This window comes from Rousettus aegyptiacus, unplaced genomic scaffold (assembly GCF_014176215.1).
Source record: "Rousettus aegyptiacus isolate mRouAeg1 unplaced genomic scaffold, mRouAeg1.p scaffold_m13_p_6, whole genome shotgun sequence".
Lineage (NCBI taxonomy): Eukaryota > Metazoa > Chordata > Mammalia > Chiroptera > Pteropodidae > Rousettus > Rousettus aegyptiacus.
This window is the reverse complement of record NW_023416309.1, coordinates 103,142,488-103,159,627: the sequence shown is the minus strand read 5'-3', so window position 1 is coordinate 103,159,627 and position 17,140 is coordinate 103,142,488. Positions and strand designations below refer to the sequence as shown.

The window sequence follows — 17,140 nt, the reverse complement described above, 5'->3', positions numbered from 1 at the left end:
AAGGAAGGAGGTTAGCACATTCTACAATAAGCTAACTATTCGTCACCCTAGTTACAGTGTTTACACGCACAAACAAAACAGAGAGCCTGAGGAGCCATGATGCAATTGCCCAGAGCTGGCACAGGGCAAACTTGCCAGACTGGGTGTGGGATTCTGGGAGCAGTTAGAAAGTGTCATTCAGCCCACCGGCGAGAGGTCACCTGCGCCAACTCAGGAGGCACGTCCTCAGCGCTGGCTAAGGATTGAGAAGTGCTCCTTCCCGAAGGAAAATACAGAACTGCTGCTATCCGGTTTTTCTCCTCCTTAGCAATTTCAAATATAACCGAACCTCCTGGGTCACCAAGGAAACCAGACCTATCTCGGTGACCTGATTTCACCTGTATTACACAGCTTCGCTTTGGGGCTGGAAACGGAGTCAGCAAAATTCCTCCCACAACTTGCCAACACACCTACAAGACTATAAAATTGAGGGAATTCCTATAAAATAAGACCACAAACATTTGAACGGGTCTTGTGCTGGGATGCATGTACTTTTCACAAAGATGCCTCTGCCGCCCAGCCCATGTTTCGAAATACTCAGTTTGACTCTGTCTCCAGAACAGGCACGTAGAATAATCATTCTTATTTTATAGTCTTTGCTGAAAAAAAAAAAAAAAAATCACGTAACTGTATGGCTCGGAGCCTTTGCAATTTTATTTTCTAATCTCTGTTGGGCTTTTAACACTGTCCTTATCAATGATAACATTTAAGTGCCTGCTATGTCTTGAACGAAGTCCCTTCCCTCCCAGAGTTCTCACTCTAGGATTGAGAAACAACACACACAGGTAAGTAAATACGTAAGGTGGTTTCAGTTACTGATGAACATGAGGCAGATTAAACAGAGGCGATGGGGGTAGGAGTGATAGTCCTTCACACAGTCAGGGAAGGCCTCTCTGAGGAAGAAACTTTGGCCGTGGAAGTCAATGATGGGACAGAGCCAGCCAGAGCATCCCGAGCAGGAGGAACGCAAGTGCGAAGGCCCCGAGGCAGGAACGAACTTGGACCAAGGGAAAGTGGCCGGGCGAGGTCCGGTATTTCAGGACAAAGACTGGCATTTAGATTATTCTTAGCACAATGGGGATTATAAGATGATTTTAAGCGGGCAAGTGGTATGGTCTGATCTGCATTTTTAAAAGATCTCTCTGGCTGCTGGGTGAGGGGAGGGCAGAAAAGGGCAAGAGAAGCAGAAACAAAACAAACAAAAAAAACAACTAGTAAAGAAACAACAATAGAAATTTAGGATAAAAATGATGGCGGCTTGGGCCAGGGCGGTGGCAAGAAGTGGCCCAGCCCAGGAAATAGAAGCAGCACAGGCATCTTGCTGATCGATGGAGAGGAAGAGGAGTGAGAGAGAGAGAGGGATGAAGGATGGCTCGCTTCCACATAGCCACTTCCTGGTCCATCAGCTCCCTCTGTTATCACCACTCTTAAACGTTTCTACCTTTTTCAAACCTCCAATCCCCACACTTTCGACAAAGAATTTCTCTTCCCGTTCAACGCACCAGCACCGCACCGATGAAACAAAACAAAGAACCCAAGGCCATCGGGTAGGGAGCCACCTGGCACCTCCCCGGCTGGTCCAGGCTACACGCCCATCCGGCCCTCAGGTCTCGAGGCATGAGGCGACACTCTCCCTGCTAGTGCTCAGCCTGAGGTCTTGGTCCGTGGCCCTCCGTCACCAGTCCCTCTGCCTCCATGGGCCTCTCGTCTGTATCTTTTGCAATGTCCCCTCTTCTCAGTGGCCCAGCCTACAAATGTGCTCAAGCCGCTCCGTTCTAAGAACAAAGCCAAGCTGTCTGTGGCCATGTGTCCTTTTCTAGCCATAGCCCTGGCACTGTCTAGTCTCCGGATGTCCCCAGTCAGTCGGTTACATTTCTATCTTCGCTTCCTCTCCTCCCATTGATTCCCTAACCTGCTGCAGCCTGGCTGTGACCCCACCTCCCCGAAACTGTTTTCACCGGTAGCCAAATTCCGCGGATACCTTTTTAGCCTTCGTTTTCTGGAGCTTTATCTACATTTGACACTATTACTCCTTTCTTCTTGATTTCTCCTTCTGTTTCTCTTACATTCTTCTCCCTGCCTCTCAGACATTCATTCCCCCGCCCCCCTGTTTTCCACCCTCCACCGATCTTCTTCTCACTCACAAGGTCTCTGCGACCCATCTCACCCTGTCGTGTGTTTTTAACCACCACTCATATACCAATGACTTGTGATCCCAAGTCTTCCCAAAGTGTCCGAATCGGATGCGCACCTGCTTGCTTCCCTTGGATGTCGCAGAGGCACCGCAAATTCATCACGGCCACAGTCGGACGCCACATGCCCAACCCCCTGCCACCCTCTTCTATACTCCCCGTCTGGCGACAGCGACCAGCACCTTCCCCAACGCCGCCTCCTCCTCCCTCGCCACACACATCTCGCCAGGTACCGAGTCCTGCCAAGTTTGCCTAAAAGCCCGTGAGCCTGAGCCTTCCTTTTTATCCTGTCGCCAGCACTAGGATTCCCACCTCCATAGTTTCCCTCCGAGACTCTCACAATATCCTCATAACCGGTCCCCTTACCCCCAGTCTTGCTTATGGAAATCTACCTAGAGGCGCATTTGCCCATGCCATCGGAACGCACGGAACCCTTTGGTCGTTTGCCCTCGCTTAACGGCCGGTCCAAGACCCAAGAACCGCAGCAAGACCAGCCCAAACCTCAAACACGACTCTAGCCATTTCTCCCCCCTTCTTAGCTTTACCCTCTTGACAAGGATGGTGGGGACCACAGTTTTAATTTAGAACCGAAGGGAACCTCTGTACTCCCATATGAGGTATCACTTGCATGTTATAAAATTCACTTTTTGAATTGCATAATTTAATGACTTTTAATAAATTTGCCAAATTTACAGCTGTCATCATCATCGGTTTTATTATCCTAGTACCCTTCATTGCTTATGAAACTCTTTTGTGTGACTTTGTCTCAAACTTGACCATGGCTACTGGAATTCAGGAGTAGTCTTACTCTTTCTGTTGAACCAAATGTTTTGTCATTGATGACAGCCAGAGTCACCTAACTAGACCACAAACTCTGTTTATCAGACTTAGATCCAGCTGACTTGTAACTATTCCTAACAGTCAAATTCGCTCTCATTGAGCATTTCAAAGTCACTCATCGTAAAGTCTGCAAAAAATAAATGGGATCATCTTTGAGATGTTCTGAGCATTGTTGAAGTCACTATATTGCAACCCACAGGAACTAATTTGAAGGGACTCACAATGAGTTAGTTATATTATTTAATCTATCCCTTACCTTGTTCCAGAAAGGATTTCAAGTCAGGGTTTAAAAATCAATTGCGTGCCTTTAATGACTGACTCCTCAATAACTTGGTCCATATATGACCTACATGTATTTAGATAATTTACTAAGGTAGACTTTGTGTTGGGTGGATATTGAAACCCTGGGCCGTTGACGGACTTGGCCAATTATTTGTGGAAATCCCAGCTTTTATTCACAGTGCAGCCACCTGACCAGACACCAGGGAGTCCCCGCTTCGGGGTGTACAAATAGCGCGAGACCTAATAACTACCTGTGACTCCCAAATCACATACATTCGCCACGTACTGCTTCCTGTGCTTGACTCGCCTGTAACGAACTGGCTCAAATTGAAGCCCTTAGAAACCACCTTTACACACCATTCCCGCTATGTCCTGAAATACTGCTGAGGATCGGTATGCGCCAAGTTAGCAGTGCCTTCACAGGTCTGTGTGGAAGCGGCAGAAGAGGAGGGTTAAACCCACCCTGAGTTATTTTAATCCTCCTTTCAGTGGTTGGGTGGGACCCTTTTGAAAAAAAAACAAGAGGAAATAAACATCTATTTGGCATGTTACATGCTATTTCAGAATCTAGTAACTAGTACATAATTATATGCCATCTCAGAATTTGGCTCTGTTTCTTCAAGGGTGTTTATGCTGCATGGCTCCTCCTCCTCCTCCTCCTCCTCCTCCTCCTCCTCCTCCTCCTCCTCCTCTTTATTGTCAAATGTGTTTATGTAACTTGAGGCAAAATTTCACCATTAATGTCCGCTGAAAGCCAGATAGAAAGATTATGCTTGGCATTTCAGAATGATTTTTCTATAATCTATCAAATGTGTTCAGATGGGTTTCATTTCATGTCACGTTTCATTCTGAGTCCTTCGAGTGCAGATCAAACTGAATATGATGATACAAACTGTTCAAGGACATGATAGGTGACTATGCCAGGTGGCTAGGGTTTGGAACTCTCCACTCAGGGGACGGAGGGAATGGAGATAATTCAGCTTCCTTTCCCATGGGAGTCAGAGGGGCGGGTCTCTGCTCTGCTCACCTCTGAGGTATGTGTTTCTCTACTTTTCACATCTAGAACAGGAAAATCAACTCATTTGAGGGGAATACCACATCAAACTGTCATTACACCCTTGATTACTTAACCTCTCAAAACCAAAGATCTTTAATAATGTCACCAATGATAATTAAAACCCTAAACTCTGGGTTATGCACGTTGGCTCATAAGAACAACCGAAAGGAACCAGCGGAGGACGGTGGCTCCTCCCACTTCCCAAAATGTTTGTGGAGTCTGAGCAACAATAACCTGGAAAGGAGCCACTGTTGACTGAGATGGGTCTCAGGATGGTTTTTATTCCCGAACTATGAGGCTGGGAAGGGTTCTCGTGGTACGTGGATGGCTCCTTAAGGCACCGGGAGCCAGGGTCAAGGAGGAAACTGATAATAAAAGCAAAAGAAACTTTGAACATTTCTGTCAATTCGACGAAGAAAAAATGGTTTACAGAGGGACCCTGAGTGACTAGAGCAGGATGCCCCTCAGTTGGCTGCTGAAGGAACAGGCAAGCTTAGGACACACGCCTCTACTTCTGGGACAGAAAAACAAGATGAACCTCGGGCTTGGACAGAAAGACTCTTTCATCTCCAATGAGCAAGATCGGAGTCACATTATTTGGCCGAGCCAAATAGGTAAACAGCAATTAAAAACCTCATAATGATAATGATGATGGTGGTGGCGGTGGTGGCTTCTACTGAACACAATGCGTGAGCCAGTCACTCTGCTGAGCATCTTACCAACTGCTCCTCGTGTGCTCCCAGCCATCCTGAGGCACAGGGCCATCTCGCACTCCCTCTTACAGATGAGAGAAGTGAGAATCAATGAAGTTAGTCAGCTCGCCCAAGGTCACGATGCTCGAAAGTGGCAGAGCTGGGGTTTGTCGTGTTTACCAGTATTGAGTTACAGTGAGTCACGAAACCCACGTCATCCCCCGCAGGCATATATGCGCCTTCTGTGTTCTGCCCCCACAGTGGCGGTGGCTTCTGCACAGAAGGCAGCCGCCTGACTGCGTGAGCTGTGTAGTCAGAGAGATGGGCTTGGGGGGGCTGGGGGGGCCGGGGGAGCCGGGGAGCAACACCAAGGAGGAGTGAAGGAGGAAGCCCCGATTGTCGCGAAGGAAAGAGAAAGAAGTTACCTGGTGCGCCTTCAATTTCAAGACTGCCCTTAACCAGTTTCGTCACACAAACAAACTTATTTATAGCAATCCAGCTCCAGGCACGTGAAATTGAAAGGGGGACATTTTTAAAGTCCCAGAGTAAGGGGAGTCCCTAGTGACTATGAACGACAAGTCCATTCCTCCTCCTCATCCTATGGGTTTCGCACTCCTCCTCTGCCCCAAGTAGAAACGACATAAGTGTCAACAACAACAAAAAAATCGTTAACATTTACAAATAACAGGAAAACTAGCCCAGGGAAAACTAGCCCCTGTGGGGGAGTATGGCTGGATTCTTGCTATTTCTAGGACTGGGAGCCTGGATTTGGCTGTGTCCCTATGTCCCTTCTCCTCAGCAAAGCTCTAACTTCAAGAGGATTAATGTTTAATTCACACAGAAAGATTGCTTGGTTGGATCGATCTAAAAAATTGAAAGTACCTACCTTGCTATTGGTTCGTTCTCCTGCTCCTCTGTGAGGGGGGGGGGCGGGAATAAGGAACCAGAGGGGGAAAAAATTTGTTTTCAACATTGTAAACCATTCTATTCCTCATCGTCTTTTGGTAAAGAAATATTTAAGTCGCATGCATTCTTGGAGACAATTTTCAAAAAAACACCCAGCCCACAAGAATTCTGTTCATCCCACAAAATCTGCCTTGGTCCTGTGAGCGTTTGCTCAGACGGGCTCCTCCACTCTCAGCCCCTCAGCATTTTCTTCGTGTGCCTCTAACACCAGTAGGTTCGGATAACAGACATCTGCCGCTTCTGGAAACAACAGTCCAAACCAAGGCTCCACTCCAGCAGCGGCTCTGATCTCAAGTCATTATAAAAGGAATAAAAAAAACGAGGGGGGGGGGTGATTTCACTAAGCTCTCCAGCTGACTCTCTTCGGTGTTTGTTTATCTTATTTATTATAGTTATTAGTCAGTATTTTTTTGAGTTTCCTTGTTTAAATTATTTATGCAAACAAACCCTGCCCAGGATTTGTTACCATGGCTCACTCTCTATATGGCATAGTTTTTGGGAATAAGATTAACCGTGGGACAGAAGAAAAAAAAAAAAAGACTGTTTTGGAGTACTTTACAAACAAGGTGGGCTGAAACTGCACGTTTCTCTTGGGAATCCAGGATTCCACTTGTGGCAGGTGACCGACCCCCTGGCCACGGTGCGTGAGCCTGGAGGCCAGCACTTCACCTGCCACTCCGCTGTGACACACACGGTGTAACTGACTCTCTGGCCCCAGTTCCAAGTGGGAAATGGGTTAATATTGTGTTTTTTCTATTCTTAACCTCCTCTCACCCCACCCCCAACCCCCCTCCGTCTCCCCCAGCCCCCTTCAAGTCCTTCTACATCAAGGAAGGAGATGCATTTTCTAACAGAAGGGGGAAAACGCCAAAGGAATCTTTTCTTTCTCCACCCAGCCAGGAAGGCGGACATGTCAGGCCCGGTTTAGAAACAGTACTGTTGGTCTTTACGTCACCTTTATTTACTGTGGCAAATGGATAATTTAGCTCTGGCAGGGCAAGGGTGAATCCAGTCGCTGGATCTACGAGTCCAGAAATGCTCCGAGAAGTCTTACTCCTCAGGGGTATTTGAAATACCAGTTGAAACTCCCATAGCACATGATATCCTTGGGTTCGTTCAGCCGCTGTACTGGAATAGAAATGTTTTGGTTGTAGGTTTTCCTCCAATTTTGTTTTAACAAATTTTTAAAAAGATATATTTTCTTGGTTATTTTATCTTTTCTTATTTGGTATTTGGGGATTGACATTTTACTCCAAAACAAAAATGCAGTTCGATTAACATTAAGTACTACATGCTGGGGGGTTGATAAAAGGTGGCTCTTACCCTCAGGGTTCTCACCGACTGGCAGGAGAAACCGGCTCAAAAACAAAATGAAAAAAGTTGCATAATTCAAGTCTCGTATGTGCAAAGGGGCAATTAATTTGGCCTGGGGGAAAGCAGAGAGAGGCAGGGAAAACAAGAGGCGCCAAGGAGCTAGTTCTTAACAGATCCGGGTTTGACGAGAGAATGTCCTGTCCTGTGAAAGGCGTTCCAAGGGGAAGGAACGGCACATGCGAAGGGTCTCACGTAGGAAAATTCCCGTCCTGTAACTATGGCGTAAGTCAAGGGCATAGAGTAGAGCGGAGGCGAGTGTGAAGGAGGAGCAATGAAGAAAAAGGGACCAGGAAGGGAATTAACACAGTGTGTTAGCTACTTCCTTGAGGAGGCAATTGTTGGGTAAATGCTCGAGAAAATGCCTTTTAGCATGTTTGTTGTTTGAGTGTATAAAAGCAATGGCTAATAGTTTTGAGCTGGCATTTCCGGGCTAAGGGGAGAAAGAGCGGTGCTTGGGGCGAGTGTGCTCACGCCTGGTGACGGGTGTCGACACACACTCGAGATGCGCCACGTGTATTTCGTGTCCTCCACAGTGGGAAGTACGCACGAAGTTATCACAGCTCGTCACAGATCGGAGACGGAAAAAAAAAAAACAAAAAAAACTTCTTCTTCTGTTCCCCAGGCTTGTCTGAGACGACAGGAATACAGAAGAGACCCAAACGAGAAGAAACGAGACCAACCTTGGGGGCAAGAGACAAACTTTGAGAGATCCCGGTTTTCAAGCGGGTTATCTTCCAAACAGGTACTTGGGACTCTGGAAAACATTCTCTTGCTGCTGCTGCTGGGCGTGCGTGCATGCGTGCGTGCGTGTGAAGAAAAAGCTGACTCAAAAATAAGATATTGAAAAATCCGGCAGGGCAGGGCAGGGAAAGGAAGGGGCAGGGGCTCCTTCCTGGGTATCACCCACGCCGGCCATGTGACCTTCCCTCTTCACCCTGCTTGGGCCTCACTCTTCTCCCCTTCTAACCCGTTGCATGGCTGAGTCTAGTTTTTTTTTTTTTTTAAGTGAAAAAAGTAGAATGCAGTAATAATTGCATCATATAAAAACTGGCAGTTTGAATATTTTTGTCTAGGATGATAATAACAAATATCATCGATATATTATAATAATAGTAATATGAGAATGGTGATAATAACGGTAGTAGTAGTTAGTTAGCATTATTTGAATGCCTTCGACATTCCAGCACCGTGCTAAGCGCTTTCTGTGTATTAACTTATTTAATTTTCGTAAATCTCTATATATCTGGCTCATTTTACAGAGGAGACAACTGAGCCTTAGAAAAGTTAAGAAACTTCCCCTAAGATTTCACAGCCAGTATGTGGCAGGGTAGGTATTCCCTTCCAGGCCGTCCGACCCCAGAGGGGGTGCTCTGAACCACTGTGCTATACAATCATATTTTACATGTACGATCTTATCTGCGTAAGAATTTTACTTATCCTGTGTAAGCTAAATACCACAAGCTGCATTCAGTACAAATTGTTAGCATGGTGAATTGATTTAAGATGAGTAATATGCCTTTTATGAATTCTTATTTAATATTTTATGCCTGAAATATACTCTAGAGGATGGATTCTCCTTTTTATCAGTGGTGTGGACCCCTGAGATGGATCCTGGATACCTAATATCAATCAAGTTCTTGTTGAGATTTCTTCTTCAATCTAGGATGTTCACACCGCGGTTATTTAATGTTCGAAGGACACCTAAAAGCGTCAGTGATTGATGCTCATGGACGTAGTCGTATCCCTGGGAGAGATCTATACTCCCTAGTAAGGAACATACACTCACATGGTAAAATATATTTATTCCAGAGTCGGAGGGTGGAAGAGACTGTCTCACAATAGTGGCGGCACCAAGAACATGTCACCTGGACTTCTCCTGTTACTCGAGAACTAACTATAATTTAATCAGCCTGATGCATTTTAAAATGAAAACGAAAGCGTGAGATTAATCCCCAAATTAAATCTAGTTTAGCTAGAACAACACATTTTTAGCATTAAGATTAACGCCTCATATTTTTGCACCTAGAAACAAAAAGTCAAGAACAGATAAAAAAACCGTGATGTAATTTAAGTCAAATGGTAGCATGTAGCGATCTTCCTGGGTTGGAATTACTGAACAGTGGGCAGCTGGGTCCTTCTATTTTCATGCAAAGACCCACATGCATAGTCATGGCCATTCACTATGGCAATACTCATGCATTCGAGATATTCTGGGACTTGAAGTTTCATGCTCCTCTCCACAAACTTTGTTTGGAGGACGAGCTGGTGACAGATTCCTGTAGTTTCCTTCTTCATGCTATAAAAAGTGTCCATTCTTTAACTCAAAACACTCAGCTCACATCTAAAAAAGGACATAGTTGTACATACAAAAGTAATTATGAAATCAAGACAAAAATATGTGGTAAAATGCATAAAGCTGGCACTTTCTATCCTGAAGTACAAGGACGGGAGTTTTCATGTTTGCACTATGTCACTGTACCCCAGCATGTCAGAGAACTCGAAACAATATTGCTTACATAATCCCAATTTCTTCCAAATAAGGATATTCCCAAGGGTTTGGGCGTCAATTGCAATGTGCCTTCAAGGTCACATCTTCTCTATCTAGAAATGTGACAAAATCGGAATTTTCCACAGTGACATTCACTCCTGCTTGGCTCTCTCTGTATTACAGATAATTCTTTGGGCGAGGGTGGGGTCAGGGGGACACTGGAGGATTTGCCTCTAGATACGAAAACGCAGGAAGGGCAGAGTGAGAGACATAGGATGTCGTGGAATACAGCGCTCTCAACAGCCTTCTGACTGTGCGCGCTCAGTGTTGACCCCCTCCTGGCTCAGTCCTTCAAGGTTTTCTTGGTACGAGTGAAGCCAGAGATACCGTATGAGACTCAAACCGGATCCTGGAAATCCTCAACTCCAGGCTCATGGGCTGGTTTGAAGAATTCCCTTTCGAGACTTGAAACCCTGTCCAAATTTCTATGAAAATCTGGTCATTCATAAACCTTCATGGTCTGGGCCTGCCCTGCCATATCTCAAATCCCGAGGGGCTACAGAGAGGTCCTGGAACCTGTCTCCCAGAAGAGGCTCTGAATAAGAATGCTGGCACCTCCCAAAGAGAACCCAGGCCAGACGGATCCAATTTCCAGAGCTCGGTGTATTGAATGTCACATCAGGCACTTGAGTGCAAAAGATCCTTCCTTGGTCAATCAAAACAGGGAAGAGAAAAATACAGCTCAATGAGACGGTATAAACCTAACCAAAGACCTCCTCCCTAGGCAAACATACCCCTGAGTAATTTCCTTCTAGAGACTGCTGTGCAAAAAACACTAAGGAACATTTTGCCTCTGATTTCTGAAGGCAAGTTCCCTCTCCGATTGATGAAGGTGGATTGCATAATCCAGGGAAATATTTTCCACCATACAGTCACTACGCAAAGCATGCCACCGCCAAATTTTGACCCGCATTGCAATTTCCATCACTTGTTCATTTTTTGACTCAGTCTCAGATTGTCACAGTTCTGATGGGCCTGGAATAAGCAAGGCATTTACCATCAAGGAATAGAGCCAGTATCAAGCTGTCACTTCCAGACACCTGCCTAGAGGTGGACAGATCCACAGATGCACGGTTAACGTGGTGGCAACTCCATTAGGACACGTCCTCCTCACTACGACCAAGCTGGCCTAGCAGAGCTGGTATTAAATATGCGTCTGAGATAAAGCAGTAATGGGCAGTCCTGTGTCGAGATGTTCTCTAAGGTGCTACCTCCTAAATATACTTAAGTGGGCGGTGTGGCGTAGTAGAAAAAAACACTTGTCAAGGGCCAGCTCTGTCCCTCATCACATTTTGAATTTAGGCAAACCACTTCACTTCTGAGCGCTTCAATTTCCCATCAAGGAGATACTTATTATTATGCTTATCTCATGGGATCACTGTGAGAACAAGTGAGACTCATACATGCCATACTAACATTAGATCCCATTATAAATTGCCTTGTTGTCCAACTATTCTTGCAAATGATGCTCCAACAGGTATCAGTGGAGGCGCAGGTTTGGGGATTCTAGAATCCCTCCTTTTGCCTTAGCTCAGCCCCAGGCCACATATGTAAAAGTCAACCTAATGTAGCAACTTAATTTTAGACCCTTTTCAAAGTTACACACAACCTTGTGAACTGTTTGATCACACTAGAAATAAACAGCAGCTCCATATGACCAACTAGGAGCTGGATGATTAAGTCAACTAAAAAGCAAAGCAGTCTCTTGATATGAACAGGAAGGAAATCATGTCCCCAGGACAGCTGCTGGCCTAGAGAAGCCAGCTGTGATTGACGGGGGCACCAGTCTATTTCACCCCCTCAAACCTTCACAGAGAAGGGACAGGAGCCCTAATTTCCTTATAGGAAATGATGAACATGACTAGCTCAGGACCTGGGGGACAGCAACCTTCTATGAAGAGACACATCATGGGTCCTTCTCATCTTCCAAGATCCTGTATCCTTGCTGGAGGGGGCACCATTCCAAATGCACAGACCTCAGGAGCTGAGGACACGTTGTCACTTCATTTACTTCGTTGGCAAAGAAGGTGGAGAGTGCTCGCTGTTTGCGCCACTAATAGGAACAAGATTATTGTCCTTTCCCCATCAGCAACCGAGCAACTAAATATGGAGATCCCAGGTCACAAGGACCCAGCATTTCGCTGGAAGGAGGCAGTTCGCCAGGTACAAGCAGCAGCTGACTCTGCCCCAGGCCTGGCTCAGTGGGGGCGTTTACATCAGCGAGATCACCTGAATCTCCCAGAAAGCCAGGTGTGCCTAAGGGCGAAGGCAGTTACCCAACATAAACATTTTCATTGTTTCGTCCATGATAGTCCACACAAACTTGGGAGGTTACAATTCAAAATAAAGCCTCTTCAAGTATCTGCAGTGGCTGAAAACGTCAGAACGTCCCTCCATGCATGAAGGCAACGGAAGTCTAGAACTCTGCTGTCCGATACAGTAGCCACTAGCCCACGGGGCTGTTTAACTTTAAATGAATTAAAATAAAATTTAAAAGTCAGTTCTTTCGTCTCACTAGCCACACTAGTCGCATGCTTTGTAGCCACCTGTGGTCGTGGCTGCCATATTGGACCAGGCAGAGTGTTTAGAATACAGAATATCTCCATCATTGCAGAAACATCTACGGGATAGCCCTGCTCCAGATTGTGGTCAAGTTCAAAACACAAACAAGACAAAAACCCCAGGGGCCAGGAAGGGGTTTTGTTTCCCAGAATAATCCACGATACAATGCTTTGCATACTGCAGCTCTGGCTGACTTCATTTGCATTCCGTATTTTTTTTTTTTTTTTTTACCACCTGGGTATTTTTGCATGGCTCTTTTCATTGCCTATTTATTCAGCCTATCCTGCCCGTGAAACCTTTAGCTTCTCCTCTTTCAAACAGCTCCTAGGGAGTTGTTCTCCCATTAATCTGTCAATGTCAACCTACCAACACCCTTAACGGTGTCATGAAAGCAGCTTAGCACACAGGGCTTAGCACACAGTGCATGAGTTCTGTGAGTCACGCTCTTCGTTTTCTCTAACTTCTACTCGTCTGTCGTCGGATTCCTGGGAGGGTCAGGCCTCCCTTCTTTCTGTCCCCAGGCCTGTGTGTGTCCGAAAGGCAGGTCACACGCACACACTGGTTGGAGCTGCCAAAGGCCCCATCCTCGGAGGCTGTGAGTCATCTCTAACACCTGGCGTGGGGTTGTCACAGCCGCCCTCTCGCCTCTCTGGCTCAGATTCTGCGCCCTCGAGGTGCCCCTGAGTAAGGGCGCAGCTCTGCACCCAGCCTCTCCAGCCCAAAACGCACGTCACAGACGGAGAATGTGCAGCCCCGGGTCTGACTGACGGAGGGAGGATCCGTGGGAATTTTCGTTTGAGTTTGTTTTCCATCTTAGCTGTTGATCTGTTCACCTCGGCCTGTCCCACAGCCCCTTGGACTCAAGATGCTGAATGCATCATCGTCGCCTCTCAAATTGTTCGCCTTCCTGAATCTATTTCTGCCTGAGCCAGAATTCTAGAAATTATCTAAGACTCTTTCTCCTGCTCCTCCTTGCACTTCGCAGGAATCAGACACCAAAGCTGGACCGTCTTATCTCCTCTGTTGACTCCATCCACCAGCACTTCCCTTTCCGGGGTCCTGCCTTTTTTTGTGTGTGTGCCTGGGTTATTTTAGGCGTCATTCCCCTGGTCGTTTCGTCTGCACCTCACCCCTTCCCGCCAGTCTTCCAGGCTGCGGCAAGGCTGATCCCTCTCAAGGCAAGTTGCACCACGGGACTCCTCTGTTAAAAATTCTTCTTTAGCGGTTCCCCATTGTCTTTGGGATCAAATACCTTAGCAGGGTGCTCAAGGCCCTTGATGGCCTGACCCTCAACTCTGAGGGCACCTCCTCTGGGAAGTTTCCAGGGTTGTTCCTGAGGATCGGGTGACTTCGTTCTTGTCCCTCCTTTGTAGTCCCCTCATGCCTTCTGTACTCAAATCTACCCCGAGGTACACCTTCCTCTCTGCCTCCTTCCTGCCTCCAGCCGGGAATCACTCGAGAGCAGGCGTGCTTACTGTCGTATTTGCAGTGACCACCACATAACAGGAGCTTGGTGAATGCTGGATGGCTGACAGTTGCAAGAGTGTTCTAGAGATGTGTACGTGCTGAAGCCATAGCGACGGAGCCATAACAGCCGTCACAGGGATGCTCACCTGAGCAGGAGCAGGAAGGGATACTGTTACTTGGAGTGGCCAGTGGCCCCTGACCAGGCTTGAAAGTACTGAGAGGCACGTAGTTTGGCAAGGCTGCCAAAGTGTGATGGCCACTGTGGGCCGGGAGATCAGTCGATTACAGTCAACGACCTGGAAACCTCTGCGGTTGTTGCTACCAGAGTAACCAGCTAAAGGTAGCTTTCTTTCCCTGTCATGCCACTCTGCAAAGGGACACGTGGCTTCTTTAAAGCTCTGGTGGTTCCTTTGGTCACACGCAGGCGAGAACACAAGGACGTAGGAACGGCATCTCCTCACGGACAGAGGAAACTCGGAAGGGCCTGCGGTCGGCCTGGGATCCGCTGCGCTTTATAAGCACAGTCATCTTGCTGGGCCTGAACATCTTGTCGGATACCTCGCCGGGCTGCACTGGGTCTTTCTTTTAAAATAAGAATAGAGATTGATCGGAAGGCCACGCGCGCGCCGGCCCCTCTGCGGGCAGACCATCAACAGCTTTAACGGAGCAAACGGAGCAAACGAGTAACAGCTGCCTCCTGGGCAAATCCCGCAGAGCCTCGTTTCTCCTCCATCGCTGTGCTTTGTCTGAGTTCCAGTAGGTAACTTTAAAATAGGGCACGGCAGCAAAATAGGGCAACTGTCAGTTTAAATTGCAGCTGCTTCCAGAATGTCGTCCTGCCTTTCTCAGCAGATGAGCAAGACCGCCGAGAGTCCATCCTTCCGCTAGGGTGATTCTGCCACGCGGCCGGGTGACACAGACACCAATTGTTATCCCAGCTCAGTGAAGCTGTCGGTGCCAAGACTCGGTGGCCTCTGACCCAGAGAGTTCCCGGTGTTAATTGGACTCGGCAGCTCAGCAATTGCATGAGGGGAGGTCATAACGAAGTGGCTTTTTTCCCATTTTTTGTTGGTGCTATGTATCTGAGTTTGCTACATTTTATTAAAAATTCCCATTAAAAAAAATGGTTCTGATTAATTTTTAAAACCGAACGACTTGTTAAAAACCAATAAAAATTAAAAATTTTTTTCCCATGGCGAGGTATGACTCAGACGTATACCTGCATTAAACACGATTAATCACATACAGTAAATATAACATATTTCATCCTAAGACCTTCTTCTGTTTGGTTTTTATATTGCTTGACTCATTAAGGAATTATAAACCCCTGTGTCCAAGACACTGTGTCAGGGGCTATGGGGACACGGTAATGAGTGAATGTAGCTCACAGCGTTGGTGAACTAAGATGCTACAGAAATGCCTAACGTTCGAGAAAGTATCTGACGAGTGCACAGCCAAGGGGAAACCTGGGAAAGCTTCGTAGAGGATGCAGATCTTCGGCTGGACCTTAAGGCACAGGCGGGGTTTGCAGAGCCGGCAGTGGGGGTGGGGAGCTGAGGTGGGCCAGACATTACAGGGGGAAGGAGGGGGCCGGGACAAGGAGAGATGGGCGCATTGGGAAAAGGGTGGACCGTCCGGCCTTCCCGCAGCACCGGAAATGTGCTGCAGACCTCTTTTCAGAGCCCCCTCCCAGGGGTGCGGGAGACTGTTTGGAAGCCTCCTGCACCCCGTCCTTAGGATCAGGAGGCAGGGGGGTACGCTTCTCCCTCCCCAGCGCCGCGCGCAGGCTCCGTGGGAGACTGAGGCTTGTGCTGTCTTATTCCGCCCTCCACCCCCACCCTCACCCCTTAATCTCTCTCGTCTCCTGGCCGCTGTCCCTCATCCAGCAGGGACTCTGGCACTGGCCACGTCTCTATTCGCCACATTCCCTGACCTCGTGCCACAGCCCTAGACGGCTTCGGCATCCAGCCGTACCCTACCTTCTCAGTTCCCGGTGCACCCTAAGGGTCCCCTCCATTTCACTTTGCCACCCACACCCCACAACGGCATGTCCTAGACCGTGTCATCAACCGAAGGGTCTCCATCCCCAAAATCTGCTGATCGTCACCAGCCTTCCAGCAGCCTTGCTCATCCATTTCAACTACGACATTTCTGCCACCTTTTGGGGACCTCTGGTCCATTGGCCCCTCCCCGTTGGCCCTCTCATTGGCCCTCAGTACTGACATTTCCTTCCTAAGCAGCCTAGATTCTGTACTTGATCCTCTTAATGATTCCCTCGCCCCTTTTTTTTTTCACACTTCTCTGGCAAAATCCCTCCCGTCCGTCCATGGTCTCTGGGCCCACACCCAGGCCACTGGCAATTGCTGGAGAAAAATCACCCAGCTTTGAAAAACGGTGCCACGGAACGGTCACAGCCACCAACCTCCTGTAACTCCTCGATGCTGCCCAGGTTCTCTGGTCAACTCTCTCTCTTCCACTTCACACCTCCTCCTCCTTCCCCAATCTTCAATCCCTCAGTCCTCAGATGGGAGCCTCCTCAGCTCTCTGCTGCCCAACCCGCCCACCTCCTCTCTTCTGCACCACCCTCCCCTCCGCCTGCACTCAGGACCCCACGCCATCAATCATCCTCCCCCATCCTTTTCTGCCTGGATCCCCGACCTCGTACCAGAGCCTTTCCGTCGGCCCTTAATGATAAAGAAAATAAAGAAAAAGCAAAGGAAAAGAACAGGACAGCCCTTCCTTGATCCCACATCCCCTCCACTTATTTCTTCTCCTTCACAGCCAAAGTTCTCAAAATAATTATTTGCACCGACTGACTCCATTTCCCCACCTCCCACTCACTCCTCAGCCCACTGCAATCTGGCTTCCACGCTTGTCGTTCCACAGAAATGGCTGTTTTTCACACGACTTCCACGTCTCTAAATGCGGCAGGCCTCTCTCAGTCCTCGCTGTGCTTGACCTCTTGGCGACTTGGACTCACCTGGCCACTCAACCCTGCAGGAAACACTGCATCCCTAACCTTCTGCAAAGTCACCTTCTTCTCCTGGCTTCCTCCCTTGTCACACCCTCCTCCGCCCAGCCTCTGAGTCCTGGAGCTGCTCAAGTCTTGGTTGTCTTCTTC

General features: G+C 47.7%; 1 protein-coding gene and 1 long non-coding RNA gene across 2 annotated transcripts in view; one reads left to right on the top strand and one right to left on the bottom strand.

The window, feature by feature from the left end:
• Positions 1-17,140, top strand: part of MARCHF10 (membrane associated ring-CH-type finger 10) — a 72,992-nt gene that overhangs the window by 5,960 nt on the left and 49,892 nt on the right. Inside the window, exon 3 of the mRNA XM_016128236.2 lies at positions 8,065-8,184. Coding sequence (XP_015983722.2) covers positions 8,065-8,184 — 120 coding nt within the window. The remainder of the gene's footprint in view (positions 1-8,064; positions 8,185-17,140) is intronic.
• LOC107501772 overlaps positions 1-17,140 on the bottom strand; it is a 74,443-nt gene that overhangs the window by 40,447 nt on the left and 16,856 nt on the right. The window lies entirely within an intron of this gene.